Source organism: Megalops cyprinoides, chromosome 2, assembly GCF_013368585.1.
Source record: "Megalops cyprinoides isolate fMegCyp1 chromosome 2, fMegCyp1.pri, whole genome shotgun sequence".
NCBI classification, from domain to species: domain Eukaryota; kingdom Metazoa; phylum Chordata; class Actinopteri; order Elopiformes; family Megalopidae; genus Megalops; species Megalops cyprinoides.
In genome coordinates this window covers 12,482,815-12,499,829 of record NC_050584.1, presented here as the reverse complement: position 1 = coordinate 12,499,829, position 17,015 = coordinate 12,482,815, and the positions used below count along the sequence as shown (strand labels likewise).

The 17,015-nt window shown below is 41.8% G+C and overlaps 1 protein-coding gene across 1 annotated transcript; it reads right to left on the bottom strand.

The window, feature by feature from the left end:
• Positions 1–13,338: 13,338 nt before the first annotated feature.
• Positions 13,339–16,617, bottom strand: LOC118796206 (serine/threonine-protein kinase pim-3-like). The gene is made up of 6 exons (XM_036555016.1): positions 16,599–16,617; positions 15,149–15,243; positions 14,826–14,876; positions 14,277–14,655; positions 13,695–13,871; positions 13,339–13,433 (listed from the first exon to the last, which is right to left on the bottom strand). The coding sequence occupies exons 1-6, from the start codon at positions 16,615–16,617 to the stop codon at positions 13,339–13,341; spliced, it is 816 nt and encodes a 271-aa protein (XP_036410909.1).
• Positions 16,618–17,015: the final 398 nt, after the last annotated feature.

The following is a 17,015-nucleotide window of genomic DNA, read 5'->3' as shown; positions in this document are numbered from 1 at the left end:
ATATATATATATATATATATATATATATATATATATAGTGAATAGTGACTTTTTGTTCATCACATGGTTTTACAACAGCAGCCTTGTACAGTGCTACCCAGCTCCACACATGTTAAAAGCGTACACCAGAACATGATGCTGCTGTAGCACAGTGGGAGGAAGACTCCAGGAGGGGAAAGGACTACACAGTAGGAAGGCAGCAGTGCAGGAAATGAAATATTGACATGTAACATAACCGCACAGCCTTGCTCCCCCCTCGAGTATGAATGCATACCGCAATGTTTAGAATTTCACATTCGCAACATGAATGTTGCCACAGGCTTACTGTTATCCATAGAAACAAGGGGTAGAATGTTGGCCTGTGTGGACAAAGGTTGTCTGACCTTTTTTTTTTGGGTCATTTCAGTTGGTAAATCAGATGAAAACGTGTCTTGCTGTGCAATGAGAGCTCCTCTTCAGGTTCTTTGTTTTTTCTGATGGTGGTGAGGAGAGTCCACCCAGAGAAGCTCCTATTCATTGGGTGAAGCTTTATCAAATGCTAGTCACTGGGACAGCATTACAAGCCAGGGCTTCTGACTCCAGAAAATTAGACAGAGGAGAGTAGGATAGAGAGAAGAGTGCTGCCCTGGCAGACTACAGTAAGGTTGCAGGTCTTGGAGTGGAGTAACGGTACGTATGCAGGTGGTCTTTCCATTTGGCAGAGGGGAGTCTCAGGATGGAAAACCACTTCTCCAGTGGAACACTGACACTTATATCGTTTCCATCATTGAATAGCTATATTTCCTGAAAATTTTAGACTTTTTAAAGGGAAAAAACACAGTTTTGGCCTATGTAAACTCCCCTAGATCCTGGGGAAACACAGTAATGATTTTTGGTCTTCCTGTACCTTTTCCTGTCTGTTTCTTTTCAATGGCAAAACATTATAAGGCGTTCTTTAATGAAACAGTGCTGTGTCTGACAACAACATGTTACAAGTGGCTGTATAAAGTCATTAATCACAGTGTGACTCATAAATACACATGAAAGTGATTGCTTGTTCCTGTTTACTTTCTAACTGTTTCTAGCTGGTGGAAATTAAGACCTTTGTTGCAAAAGTAAGAAAGATATCAGTAATCCCATGAGGTCAAACAGAGATGGTAATCAAGCCATTTGAAACTTTCCGGAATAAATTTAAAAGCACACATGTACACATGGGGTGCCAAGGACATGACGATTCGGAGGATCGTTACATGGGAGGGGGTCAAGGGCAGGAAATATTTAACCGTTTATTTAGCCACAAAACTTCAGTGCTTCCTGGTTTTAAAACATTAATTGTCATTTGCCCACACCCACATGTAATGAGAAACCAATTTCCAGGAGTAAACAGTGACTCCACATATGTTTCCCACAGGGGAGGGCGAATGGAGTAAAATGCAACGGATAGATCTTCAACCCCTCTTCACCTTCACCGCTTCAAGAATCAAAATGAACTCACTGGATCTGTGCCAGCGGACATTAGTGAGCTTGTACAGCTTGAAGATTATTCTGTGACTGCACATTTACTCATTTCCTTAACGGTGGATGGCGGGTGAAATCAGGCATGCACTCTCAAACTAAATTCTTCATGGTGGGTCTTGAGCTGAAATGCCAGGAGTAGCCAGTAGAAATCCCTCACGGATGTCTTCCATTAATCCATGGGCTACTGTACCCACTCACGAGCAGCGTGAGAAAAATCTGTCACTGCTGTGTTCCAATGTATTACGTGAAGAATGCACAGCAGATGCACTGTACAGGAACCATACATGCCTAATGTCACTCTTCCAGTGGCAGGTTTGACTTACTGAGGTTAGCTTGGAACCACGCTGTTATGTATTCTCCTGCGTTGCTTCACTGCAGTTAACCTGTTGGAGAGTGCTAAACTGGGCACGAGGGGGGAATAAAATCTGTTTCACTCACACCATGCCTGAGGGGCCCCTCTAACATGATGAGTGATAGTTACGTGACACTTAGAAAACGTTAACACAATTATTATAAATTAGGGTAGGTCATTACTTACCTGTCTCGGCTTTGTTTGTGATTGTGAGCTGATGCATGTCCCCTTCGGTACCTCTGAGTGAGCTTTTATTTTACTATGTGTGTGTGTGTGTCTGGCCCAGTCCAGGGATATCCTTTCATGTCAGTCAACCCCCGTCTCTCCATTCCACCCCCCCCCCCCCCCCCAAACCCACACACACACAGACCCTACTGCCTGGCCCACAGGACAGTGCACTTTTATCATAAATCAGTATGGAAACCTGGCAAAGGGCCACCTCTGAAAGGAGAACTCAAGTCAACAATAAAAATGTGAGATGTTTTATGGCATGTATTGAGCGCTTACATGGACGATTGAACAATTTAAACCGTGTCCTGTAAGCTTAGAGCCTGGTGCTTCTCATTTGTTGTTGATAATGCTGGCCCATTTACCTCTTGCAAGTTCATCACTCTGTGGTTTTCACTGGGAGACCAGTAGTTCTTTAAGGCTAATATGAAGCTAAAATAAAACCAGAGTGGAAGCTTACAGTTCTTTTTGGTGAAGGGCCTTTCCTTTGAACCAATTTCTAAATAACAAACTGCACATTGATACTCACACAAAATGTTTTTCCACAGGATTCTTGACTTCTGTAAGTGATCAGTGAGCTGTCCTCAGAAACAGCAGCTTTATTGACAAGGTTTTGTATTTATGTTCCTTTTTGAATAGGATGAGGGTCAGATTTGAGGCTACCAGGACATGGTCCGGAGTGTTCAGCTGTGCATGTAGGCACACAATGCACATCATAAAATATAAAGTTTTAATTTCTGACCAGAGTTTTCTTTAAGGAAGGAATGTTCTCCATATGATGAATGTTAGCAGTACAGAGAGCCTTTGGTCCAGTTGCAAAGTCACAATAGCACTGCCAAGACACACATTTCCTTGACAGGCCCTAACTAAAAACATTTGATCGGTGCATCACAAACACTGTGGTACAGCCATTTCAAATACTCTGAGAACAAAGTGGATATCACTAATGAGAACATAGCGAATGCCACTAATGCAGTCTTTGTTCGCTGTCCTCTTTGGAGACATTTCAAGCTTTGACTCGGCAAGCGTGGTGTGTTTTTGTTCCCTCACTCCAGACATGCCTGTCACATCGAAGTGTCACCATCACAGCAGACACGACGGCCTGCGTAATGTTTCTCAGAGACGGAGTCGCAGATGTGGGTGGCGGCATTGCATCAGTGCAACTCGCTGCCGTGGATAGCATGCACTTCAGAGAAACAGATTCTACATCTCTGCTGCAGTCCGCACTCTTTGCAGAACGACCACACCTTCCCTGGCTGGAATGTATGTACTCATCAAGGGGGAGAGGGAATGAATCAGGTTTTAATGAGAGCGCTCTCTGTGTTCAGAATCAGCATATATGATAGACAGATGCACATCACATGGAGATGCAGTGCAAGATATGACAATGGGGCATAGGCTGAAATTTCTCTTCGAGGCCCTCATTCTGAGTGGGCGGTAAATATTTTTTGCAAAACTGTTGGGAGAATTTAAATGTTACAAAATCTTGCATGTGGCCCGTACAGTAAGTTACAGATCATTGAACCAATGTTATTGTTACTGTATCAAATTAGTCATGTCAAGTAATCAACAGATTGTAGCAGAAAGAATTTACTCATAACAGTAACTTTCTCATAGTGCACAGAGCATTTAACACCATAACAATGATAACCAAAGATGGTTAACCAAGTGTCCTTGTAATGCTCCATGCTATGCTCTTGGAGGTCCTTAAATAGTATGCAAATAAGGGATCTGGGGGTAAGAAGCCCCTCCAAACACGTGCTCGTCCTCGGTACCGTGTGCCAGTGTCTGTGAGTTTCCGGTGATAGCCCGGCCACAGTAAACGCAGGGAAGAGGACTCTGGCCCCGTTCCAGAGCGCCAGCCTAGACAGGCGCAGGCTAATCTCCACAGGGGAAGACCCCGGCTGCGTGCACCCTCCTGCAAGATGGTGTGATCCTGGGAAGAATTTCTTGGCAAAAGCAGAGCTTCGACCACGGCGATGAGATCTGAAATGCATGTTTTGGAAACTGCGAGGCCACGAAATGACCGGCTGCGGGTTGGCACAGGCGCAGAGAGATAAAAGCAATTACAAACGGGAGTAGTATCAACACCAGGCCTAGAGTCCAAAGCAAAACTGTCACTAAACAGCTCATAATCCTGGAGGATCAGATGGTGGTCCACTGACAACGATAGAAATAGGATTGTATCTGATTTTTATTCACTCTATATTCTGAAATGGACATTATACACCGATGACAACCGTATAACAGAGTGATCTAATGTAGACTTCTTCTAGTGGACTTCTGTAGAGTATTGTTCTAGTACACTCCCTGTGTCCATCACAGTAATTAAGAGAGATTTAGATTTTTATTGGGAAGGATGAAGCAGCTGATGGCGAAGGTCACAGTCAGGGAGGGAGGTACTTTGACATATGGAAAGCTGTACAGCTGAAAGGAACAAAAAAACTAGGTATTAAGTTTAGGAGAGGAAACAACTCCTGTGCACTGTATTCTTTTAATGGGCTTTGCTCCTGTTTGGAGAGGACTCTCGTTTACCAACAAAGACAAATCATTTATGGTTAACTGTTTACTGTAAAGTATAAGCATTGTATCATGGTTTAAACCATAATCTGCTCTTCAATTATTGACTGAAAACTTCACTTAGTTTATCCAACCTCATCCAATGTACTAGCAACTTCAAATGACCCTCAGGTCACCTTTAATCCTTAGTAAAAAGAGGGTTATTAAAATTCCAGACAGTCTTGTGCATCAAACGGACAGAGGGGACAAGACCTTCTCTACACTATTTTAAACCTTGGTGGCCTTTGACATAACCGGAGTCATTTGAGACCCTTGTAATCCTGTCCATGGTTAATACGTGGTTCTGTCTCTGTCAGCCGACTCACGTAGATGAACGTCCCCTATGAACTGCAGGAGAAGGTGGCCCCTCTCCAGCCAATGCTGCCCTGGAGAGCCATGAACTGAATCGTTTATTTTGGGACATAAAAACGACCCTTGGTTTCAAAAAGATCTGACCACCTCTGTGATGACACCAATGATGTCCGACCCGCAACAATCGACAGTGTGTAGCTGGGCCTGTGACCATTCCTGCTCAATTAGTCACACACCATTAAGGCAAACAGGACTACATTAAGAGGTCAAAGGTCACATTGTGAAGTTCATTCAGACCATCAGCTGCATTGGTGCTATGGGGTACAGAGCGAGCACCCTTAATTGGAGTTACAAACAAAAACATCTTCATTCTTAAAAACACCAGAGTTAAATCCACTATTCTTATGTTACATAAAGCAAAAAATTCACTGAACACATGGTACATGAAAACTGCTAAGCCTTTGCAAATATAAAAGTTGTACTGACTCTAATACTGTATTTCTTTGGTTTCAAATGGTGGTTACTTTAGGTAAAGCCCCACTAGCTACAGCTTCCTTCCTGAGGCCGGGTTGTTACAGTTTAAAACAGACCTCCCATTTACAAATCTGTGAGGTACCTCAGCTCTCTAAGAAAGGCCTACTTGATAAAACAGTCAGGCAGAAACAGCATGTCGCTCTCCTGCCTTCACAATTATCCCCTTAAACAAGAGGTCAGCTTCAGCCTTCTCTCTTCATTCCAGGTTGGCAGTGATTGGCTTTGTAGTAATGTAATGTATGATGTGGTCTTCTTGGAGAATTTCACGCGTAATAAGATCCAACAGTTTGACAGACTGATTTATGAAAGAGACAGACATCAAATTACTCATGTCCATGTGGTGGAAAACAAAAAATGAAAAAATGATCATTAGGTATAAGACCAGACATTTTATTAGCAAAGATGTCTTTCATGCTTTTGAAAACATGCCATTTTCAGAAACATGAATCGTAAATTGGCATTCAAAAAAAAGTTAAGATGCAAAAATTCATGAAATAGCTGACGTGTCCATAAGTAAATTGTTTTTGTTTATTTTTATTATTTATCCATTTATTTTATTATTTATCTTGTATATTGAACTGTTTCTATTGATTGAAACTATTTTCCCTTGATAAATGTCTAAATGTATTTCATACATGTTACATACCTGATTCTTTGAATTTTGGTTTTTGTTTAATTAAAGCCAATTGATGACCAATCCTAAGATGTGGTTTTTCTACACAGTGGCTTCATTTAATTTAAACTGGTATTTACATACAGTATTATGATTTGAAGAAGTTAAAAAATGGAGTGCTTTTATGTGCTTTGAAACAAAATGAAAAAAATGAAAAAAAAAAACATTTTAATAGCCTGCTTTGTAGAAACTGTGCCTTTACAATGTAATGAGGCAAAATATGACACACAACACTTTTTAAGTTAGTACCCTCACTGACATTTTATCTTGTTTTGTTCTCATGAGTTCTCATCAAATCTCTGAAACCACTTGCACCTTCACATTGTGGCAGTGTGCCATCATTGTAGCCAATGTACACAAAAGCAATGTCCTGCTCTTCCTGGACAGCAAGCAGGTAGGTTGGTAGCTGGGCTTGTGCAGGAAAGATGTTGGAAGCAAATTTTCTAGGACCAAGCAGGGGAGCAGGTCATAATGCGATTCTCATGAGGAGGAATTGAGGACATTGCAGAAATTAGAGAAATACTTCATGCATTTTGCAACAGAATCACAAATTGATGAGCAATGGGAACTCAAAACGTCACCCTCTTACAATTTCTTCAGGAACTGGCATTGAATTGAAATCCATAAAAATGTAATTTCAGCCAGAATTAGAGCAGCTGGTGTTCATTGGTTGAATTTTGATCTTTACTTGTGTTGTGCAGTGATTTCATGACTTTATTCTGCTGTTCCATCCGTACAACCACATTTAATTACATTATCTTGACAGAGTAAGAAATTATGATGGATTGGTAATGAATTTTGCAGTTTGGGCTTAGTTCCTGATATAATGCTGTCATAATTGATGGCATGATACTCTTAGGCTAAGGGATCTAGTGTAGTTGAAATTACTGGCAGACTGTGGAAGTACCATAAATATTTCATGTGTAAAGACATTTAACGCTGATACAAAAAGCAAGCTAAAGGGTAACAAGTTAATACACAAAACTATCATGTACAGTACACATTGGTGTATATATATATATATAGTATATATTAATGTCAACAGTCAATGTGTGGCTTTGAGTGTTATTATGATGGTTTGTGGGAAAAATAGGCATTGTTTTAAAGGCAAGTCACAAGGGGGGTTTGCTTAAGCTTTGAGGCATGTGTTCCGAGACTCATTTCAAAGTGCCATTCCAATGTTAGGAACATTGAAATGGTCATGATATAACCAAAAGAGAAGTTCTAGATGACTCTTGTGAAAACCTAAACTAGTCCCATTCCCTAGAGGGGAAGAAGCTAATATAAGTTAATCTAAGAGAAATTAGTCAGGATAAGAGGGGTGGAAGGGAATGGACTACCAAACATAAGACAGAGATCTGAGAGACACAAACCACTGGCACACTGTCTGGGGCTATTCGGGTTAAATTCCAACCTGGAACACTCTGCCACTGCCATGGCAACAAAAGAAGCAAAAAACAGGAGAGCTAGGGGAATTTAATTAAAGTATTTGGGAGAAATTGCCACGAATCTGGTGGTCCATAATCAGTCTTCATTGTGATGCATCTTGATGAGTTCCGATCCCCGAAGCTCCCAGTTCAATGGAAATAAATGATCCAAATTTTTTCCCTTATCAGCTGAGCCCTTCAAAGCAGACCATGTCAGTTTCAAATAATATGCACATAAATTGAATTATTTATGTATTTATTAATATGAGGGAATTACTTTCAGCGTATACAATCAGTAAAATTATCATGTTTGAACAAGACAGTAGCTGCTAATTACAGCATGGCCAGGATGGCCTTAACAGTGTTGACATACTCTTTCCTCTGCTGATACTCATTATTTGGCTGACCAGTGTAATACAACATTTACGATTTCAGGTTTTTCCTTCATTGTGCATCTGAGGAAGATCTTTAAATCTTTTAATTAGAAGAACATTTTCCAGGGATCAGACCAAGATATCACTCATGATGCATGAAATAGGAATTGAGTTAAAACAGAACTTTAAATTGAATCAAGTATTAAGTCTGATAAGGCTCTCTCTATAACGTGAAACATATGAAGGGTAATCTCTTTCCGTTATGAAAACATGCACGGGAGTGAAACCTCCATTTACTTTGCAGCAACTACATCACCCTTCAGGGATATGAGGGGGGTTTCTTGGCCACAGGTTCCCACCAGTGGCCGGTGCATCCATTGGAGAGAGCTGCTCCACGGGGGGTTGAGGGTGGGGTCCTCACGCCTGGTGGGCGGTAGAATGTTCCAGGGAAGTGAAGAGGCACTCTGGCGTTTCCCACACTGTCTCCCAGCACACGCTGGGGCCTCGAGGGTATGAGCAGAGCCTGCACATCCGCTGTGTGGCCCACCTTCGGCTCTGACCTCTGATAAACCTCCCCCTACTGGACACATCAACAATCAATCATCCATCCCCAGGGGGTGCGCACATCTGGTTTCAAACATATGTTGCCCGGGACACGATGAGTCATGCTTTATTTCAAGTGCATTGTGGCTACCCCTCTCAGACCTTACGGGCTGACGGGAAGTTCGGTCCGAGCTTCTCTGATTGCTTACTTACTCCTCAAAGAAACTCTCTTGTTTTAATGAGGATGAAGGGAGCGAAATCCAGCGCGGAGGGATTAATATGTCTAAGCTGACTAAACAGCGGTGTGGACGTGCTGCTAACAGGGAGAGGGTGACGTTATAGGCCCTGGCTGTCTGTGCGCTGCGCAAGTCTCGGCCCCCTCGACGTTGTTCATTCTAGTTCATTCTCCAGTCTGGGCAGGAGCCCATGGGAAAGCGTACACAGATGTGGGAAAGAGTTTGTCCCTGACCAGGATTGAGGTCAGTCGGATCTTAGAGGAGACTGTTTATTTCTAATATCGCAACAATAAAGAGAAGCTTTTCGTCCTTAGCGAAAAGAGAGGCCGAGTGTAGGTAGCAGCGAATTCATTTATTAGCATGGCAAAAATTTGTTAGGTAGGTCTCACAATGAGAAAGTGCCACTGGCAGGTATTCACATTGGTAGCTTGAAAAGCATCTGAAAAATGTCAATGCGAATGCAACTAGTTTCTTTTCAGAAAAATCCAGTACTGGTGCAAATATCTGCCAACATTTGCAACTGATTGCCTCCCTGTTTTTTGACCCCAATTCTTCCCCCCCCATAATGAGCCTGATCCATGAAAAGCCTTTCTACTTCAAGACCTGACAACATTGGGCATTAAGCTTCACACCAACAGTAGCTTGCAGAAATACAACATTCATGATAGCATCTACACCAACATAGCAGCAGGCATGCAAGGGAGATCAGACTAGCCCTTCGTCCAAAAGAAAATAAATCCCTATTGTGTGGAAGGGGTGAAACCTTAAGTCTTCCACTATAAACAAATAATATTTGATTACCCTTGATCGTTTGTGTCAAAAGATCTACCATAGTTTCAGTAGCTAACAAAACAATGCTAGCAGTGAAAATGTGCCCCCTTTTTTGTCTTGTGTTTATTTTTGTCATAAATTGCTTTTTAGATGAAGGGAAATTGAAAAGCGTTTAATGTTCAGTACAAAGGAAAGAAATGTCACTGTATTGACCACAAAGAATGATGAGCCATGAGAATGCTATGTCTCTTGATTCTAAAGGGACTTAAGAGGAAAGTAAGAGTAAACATCTAGCCTAATCTCACTAAGAATGAGAGATATATAGTTGTTCTACGAGAAAATGGACGTCTGCATTCTTTAGCTTAAGATTCACCTTTAAAGTGGGCTGATAATTATTTCAGACACTCTCATTACAAAAAAAAAATCCAGGCACAGGATATAACCAAGGCTCACGCAAGTTCATTTAGACCCATAATGTTCAGGACACACCAACAATGCCACAGGGCTACAGTCTACAACCTTCGCCATTTCCTAAACTGCACTAATTCCAGTTTTATTAATGCAAAGTCCAGATGCATTCACTTATTTGTTAGACGGTTACATAAGCCACCATCAGTGAAAGGAACATTTTAGTAGCTATACAGAAGACATCCACTTATTTTAATGAGGAGGGGAAAATGCCAAACCACTCAGACCATCTCAGACAAATCTGAGATCAGAGTATAAAAACCCAGTGATAAATACAGGAGAGAGAGAGAGAAAGAGAGAGAGAGAGAGAGAGAGAGGGAGGGAGAAGGAGAGGGAGAGGGAGAGAGAGAGAGAGAGAGAGGGAGGGAGAAGGAGAGAGAGAGAGAGAGAGAAATTAACAGATATTCTGGTATTCCAGAATCACATACAAAATTTAGACTTTTGTAATGATGCAGGAATGTGTTTCAGTAGCTACACAGAATAGATCCATTTCCACTCATTGTAACAATTTTGGAAAGCATCAAATTCACTAATGGTTAGATAGAGGGACGGACGGACGGACAGACAGACAGAGCATGTGGTAGCACTCTTTGCATTGCCTGGCCTTAATAATTGTGGAAACTGTGAGCTGCAGTGATCAGTGATTCCAAACCACATGAAGAGACACTGCCAATGGAAATGAACTGAAATACCACCTCACGTGAGACATTGAGGGGCTGTCCATTTTAAAAGTGATAAAGAACTCTTATGACTCTTCTGTGTAGCTCTGCATGTTTCAGGAACAGTGGCTATGTGCCTTTGCCTTTGCAGAGAGACAACTTGCAAAAATATAGACACAGGAAATAACTAACTGAATGATTGAAAGAGTGCACAGATAGGAAGCTAAAAACTTTTGTAACCGTTCCAACAGTTAATTGAATAACCAGACCGAACACTCACAGAACCAAATATTTAAAAGCAAAGATTTATAAGGCTAACTCTTTCATCAAAGACCTCTGCTGTAGTCGACCTTGAGTAATATGACTGCATGTAGAGGCATTTTGTAACTGGATTTTTAAAGAAAAAATTTTAAGATAACCCTGTGCGCCAAGTTATGAATTTATCCAAGAACATTTTTCATTTTTTGAAAGAGGACACACGTTCCAGTACAAAAAGTCCCTCCTCACACGTCAAAGGCATCCAAACATCTACAGTTACATCACATCTTTCCACGCAAAACACCCTCTTAAGTGTACAAATTAATCTACAGCTCTTAACCTTTTTCAATGAGGACAACAGTGTGGCCTGACTCTACATCTGTAACATCAGGTGTCTGGGGAGCTGTGCAGGGGAGGGGTCCCCGGGAAAAGCCTGCAGAGGGATCCCGCTGGAGCGCCGCACCTGGACCCTCTCCGGCGTGATGAGAAAAGCCGAGCATAGACGGGGTCGTTTCAGGACGGTCCCGCTCAGGCAGCCCAAATCCGAGAAGCGCTCCTGCAGAGTCACGTTACAGAAGCGGGACCTCGCCACAGGGGCCAGAGGGGTCCCCTCTCGCCACAGCGTGTGCTACAGACATTACCCAAGCCTCAGAGCTCAGCCTGGCTCCCGGCACCGGGTCAGCAGGGGGGAAAACACGGAGCACAGCGCAAGGACGCACACACTAGTCATTATCACAGAATTACACCACAGCGGGGATAATCCCCGGGTCGACTCTGAAATACCGGCAGTGAATGGAGGAGCCATTTGAGCGTTTTGTGAGGGTAATCCATCAGCAGACTCCACACAATTTTGATTGACTGGCACGTATTACACTGAAGGTGCACATTTTACTTTGTTTCGTGTAACTCATTTGAAATAGGTTGGAGCGGTTTTATGTTTTTTTTTTGAGCAGAGTGAAAAAAATGACCAAGCAAAGCCTGAAAAGCGTATAAGAAAAACACTCATTGAATTTAAGGCACTTTATTACTAAACATAAACAATAGAATGCTGATGTGTGACTTAGACAGTACCACTAATTTCATCAGTTTATCTATGCTGAGTGTGTGCTTAATTTGAGTTAGAATGCATAATCTACCAACTAATGTTTCGCTGTAATGTAAAAAGATCATGATGATAATCCCAAACATTTCTTTGAATAAAAACTGGCTGACTCAATTAACTGGTGCCAAAAACTAGAACTCCTTCCTTCTAACCGATCAAGAGCCTCTCTGTTAGGAAAATGTAAACATGGGTGTCTGCTCCCTCTGTTGGACAATTTAGAAATGACTTTTCAGAAAAAACCTAAAAGATTCCTTTCAAATGTGGTACACAATAAAAGATTTTTTTCTTTAACTAATCTGTAACTTCTCATTCATATCCATGGTTGTGCATTCAGTGGTGACTTTCTTGAACCAAAACCCTGCTACCTGCATTGATGACCACAGTGAGGACACCACTGGACTGTCAAAATAAGCAAATGAAAATGCATACAAGTGGTCACATGTACTTTTACGTTTTTGTTTTTTTAGTAAGCATGTACATGACTGCAGATCTGTTTGCATATAATATAATTGACATATGCTAAGCTTATAGAACAATACAATATTGACAACTTAACCAGATAATAAAACTGTTGATAAGGTAGGCTAAGAACAATGATACTCTATTGATACACAAATGACTGGAATGTTTCAAAGTTACTTATATCTACAATGATATCTTATAGCTTATATCTTGCTTTTATGTGGTCCTGTTGGCTGAGTAAAGGTAGAGATGGAGAAGATATAGTAGCTTTTGAAGACCCCCTGCAATTCCTTTCAATCTGAAGCACTGTAAAAAACAAAAATCAGCACAGTTATGGACTAATACACATATATAAACTGGGACCAGAAGATGACTTCTTTCTTATCTCTCAACAGTTTCCCTATTAACAATACTGAAGCAGTCAAAGATAAGTGATGTCTCAGCCAGAATGTACAGCTATTGCAAACTAATGTCTATTGTTAACTGATATACTCCCTAGCTGGCCAACTACAGCCAGCTTGGGTCATGAGGTGAAGTATGATTGTTGTTTTAGAAATGTTTAATGTTACATGTACTTTTCATTCTGGATAAGTAGCTGTCTGTAGGCAGCTACCTACGTGTAATGGCATTGATTGATCCCACTGTAGATTCAAGCACAGTATGACAAGAGACTTAAAGCTTTAAAGTATTGAGGCTAGTCACCCTATTTGTGATTATGGGCATCTACACAGTCTAAATACATAACTTTAGAAGATAATAAATCCATTTCAGACCTGCCTGAGACATGGCGAATGAGAGTTGCTTAGGAACATTTTTAGAATATAAATTCAATTTATGAACAGTGCTCTACACACTGACCTTATTTAGTCCACTCCAACCTCCTCTATGACCTCATCCAATCGTGTTGGAGTATCTGCTCCAGGGCTGGCCGTTTGCTGGGATCCTTTTGCAGGCACCACCGGATCAGATTCCTGCAATCTGCAGCATGACATGAAACAGAAGAGGATTGAAGTCTCAGAATCAGTGCATATTTTTTTTTCTCCCAGCACATGCTCTCTTAAACACTTTACCCTTCTTCATTGTTCTCATCCACTCGTCCTAACTACCACCCTCATGTGATGACTCATTGTTCAATGAAATCAAAGCAGGGTCAGTGGAGTTGGCTACCGTAGTCCTAACCTCTAACATACACTGCAGGTAGGTCAGTTCTAGATGGCCAAATGTTTCCCAGTTACTCACCTGTGGACAGTCCTGGTTTAAATTGCAGATCTGCAGCAATGATGTCCTCCTCTCGTCTGAATGGGTGAGCACCACACACCAGAACGTACAGGAGTACCCCCAGGGACCAGATGGTAGCAGGGCGCCCGTGGTACTCCCCATCCCTCACCCACTCAGGAGGGCGGAACGGCCTCGTTCCTGAGAGAAATACAGGGGATTTACTTCTGAACAGACAGACATATAACTGTGTAAAATAACAATCATTCATTTATATTTCTTACTTTTCTGTGTAAAAAACTGAGTGAATGCAGATTTCTACACATTAATTCCTTATTTACAGAAAATGTCCCGGAAAACGTTTTGAATAGATTAATCAACTGTTCAACTGTCTTTAGATCCATAGAATGTTGGAATATGAACAAATTAATCAGAATGTACATATATAAACATGTAAAACTGTAAGAAGGTATGAGAGCTAGACCATGAAATGCTTTTAAACAACCACAGCCTGTAGATTCTTTAACATCAGCAGGTGAAGTACTCAAAGCAGGGCAAGCTGAGAACTTGTTGACAGTCCTCTCCCTTATTGATATAGGTGCTAACCTGCAAACTGCCTGTAGGGGTCTTCTTTAAGGAGATCTCCACATCCAAAATCGATGAGTTTCACGTGGAAATCATCGGTCTGGATGAGGAGGTTCTTTGACTTAATGTCCCTGTGCAGGACACCCCTCTCACGGCAGTGCAATGCCGCCTGCACCACCTGCTGCATGATGACCTGGGCCAGGCTCTCCTCCATGTAGCCCCCCAGCTGCTTGGTGAACGTGGACACGTCCAGGCAGGGGGATGGCAGCTCCAGAACCAGAATCACATACTCTGGCTCCTCAAACCAGTCCAGCAGCTGGATAACATGGGAGCAGGCAGGAGGGCGGCACACCAGCTCCATCAGGGCCACCTCCAGGGGGAGGGACTGGGACTCTCCAGGCTGTACATGACAGAGAGGGGGTTAAGATGGAGATCAATTGAGAGGGAATAAACTGGAAATAGAATACACATAGAAAAAAGGATTCTCTTGCTCCATCACGCATAACATTAATTTCCAAGTTAACTATGAAACTTCTAATCGTGTAGCAAATGTATAGGATGCATACTTACAATTGTCAGATGTCTCTTCGAAAAGCTTGAAGTCACGTATTTGATGGCCACCTATACAGAAAGAAAGATATGGTAAATCACAGAATTATATAATTATTACCTTCTGAGTTAAACTGGAAATTGTTTTGTTCTGTTCTCCTATGCATGGGAATATATTGTGAATTCTTTTCTCAGACAAATTCAATCAATTTTACAATCAGTGGAATAGAATGTTAATTGTAACTTTGGCATAATGGAATTGTTATTAACCACCAGAGCAGTGTTGGGTGGAAAGTTAGCTAGCAGTGAGAGAAATATGGGCAGGAGATACTGAGGAAGCTCACCTGTTTCCCATCAGCTTTGCGGGTCCCTGCGTATACGGAACCACACCCTCCTTCTCCCAGCAACTTTCCCACAGTATAAAGGGAGGTGAAGCTGGCTGCAATACACAAGCTTGGGTTAGAATGTCTTCATCTCCCACTGAACCGTTCCCAAGGGTGAGTGAAGGAACAACAGCAATGTATAATTAAGAGTACAAACAAATTCAACCCTGAAAAATCCTTTGTCCTTTTCAATTTTCTATCTTGTAGACTAAACCAAAGTTAAACACAAATGAATAATTATGTCCTGCTTAAATTCATAAGAAAGATGAGTTGCAATGTTTTAACAAAGCATTTGCTGCTAAACCTCCTATGGAATTAAATAACTTTGGAGTATGTTTATGACTGTTAGCTAACCTCATAAGAAGATAAAATTCAAAGTAATATTGATTTACATCAATAATCTCATTGCCTCACCATTGTTATGTATATGTATATACAGAGTCCAGTTATGACAGTTATGACTGAGTGATTGTTATGATGAGTGATTTCTGACCTTTGCAGTGGGCAGAGGAGTGGGAGGGGCCTGGGCCATGGTTGGCTGAAAGAGAGGTGCCCTGCTTCTTCCTCTCCGCTGTATCCTCCTCCTCCTCACCACTCCTCCTGCGCTTGAGAGAGGGCTTTCCCCTCTCCGAGTTGATAATTCCGCCCTCTCCGTGTGACCGAAGGGATCTCTTCCTGCCTTGCTTCTGAGGGCTCTGCAGTTGTCCTTTCTCATTTTCCTCGGTCTTAACGGGCTGTTCAGCTTGCTGCCCTGCCTGTCCAGTTCTGCCTGATGTTCTTTCCTCCCTGGCAGTACTCTTTATTTCTCTCTGTCCTAAGATGTGAGAAATGTATTTACAGATTTCAAAAGCTACGGTTAAGCCCAAACTTCAAGTAAATGAATAGTTCATTACAGGCAGAAAACCCTTTACCTGATGTTCAATTCACTACAAATGTTTGTAATATTGCACTAGATTTCATATGATTGATTAGTCTGCATGTGTGGCATGCAGAGTATTTTTATTTGGTGGATCTCTGACCTCTGCTGGGGATCCTGCTGCTTTGGGCAGAGGGAGTGGAAAGGCCTTCGACAGGGTTGGCCAAACGGGAGGAGACCTGCCTCTTCCTCTCTACATCATCCTCCTCATCACAACTTCTCCTACACCTTACACTTGGCCTTTCCCTCTCTTCCTCAGTACCACTCCCTGCCTCTCCATATGACTCTCTCGCTCTCTTCCTTCCTCTCCTCTGAGAGCTCTGCTGTTGTCTTTCCCTGTCTTCCTCCACCTTACTGGGTCGTTTTCCACACCCGGTCTGACTGATTCTGCTAAATGATTTTTCTTTCCTTGAAGTGTTCTCCATTTTCTCTTACCTGAGATGCCAGAAATGTATAAATGGTCCCACTAAGGGGTTAAGGACAAGGGTTTCTAACCCTTGTCCTTAACATCCATGACTGCACATTAATGTCTCTGTGGTGAAGGGTTGGGCAGCTAGCTGTCCAAATCCCTGCTCACCAATTCTGCTAGCTACCCTGCTAGATAATTCTGTGTTCTGCCACTTCACTCAAAGTTAAACTATTGGCTAGGTAGCTAACCGCTTCTTTTGTTTTCAGCCTTGCTTTGCTTGTTGGCCATTCTTGTGGGTTTCAATCTAACTCACTGGCTAGGTTGTTAAATCAATAGCTAACCAATTAGCAATCTAGTTCCCCAGTTAGTTTGAGTGCTTTCTCACCAGAAAAGCAAGATATCTTGGAGTAATAAACTATAATTGTTGTTAGTATTATTACTGTGATTATTATTTTACAATAACCATATCAATCTTAACCTTATTGCTATTATCACTATCATAT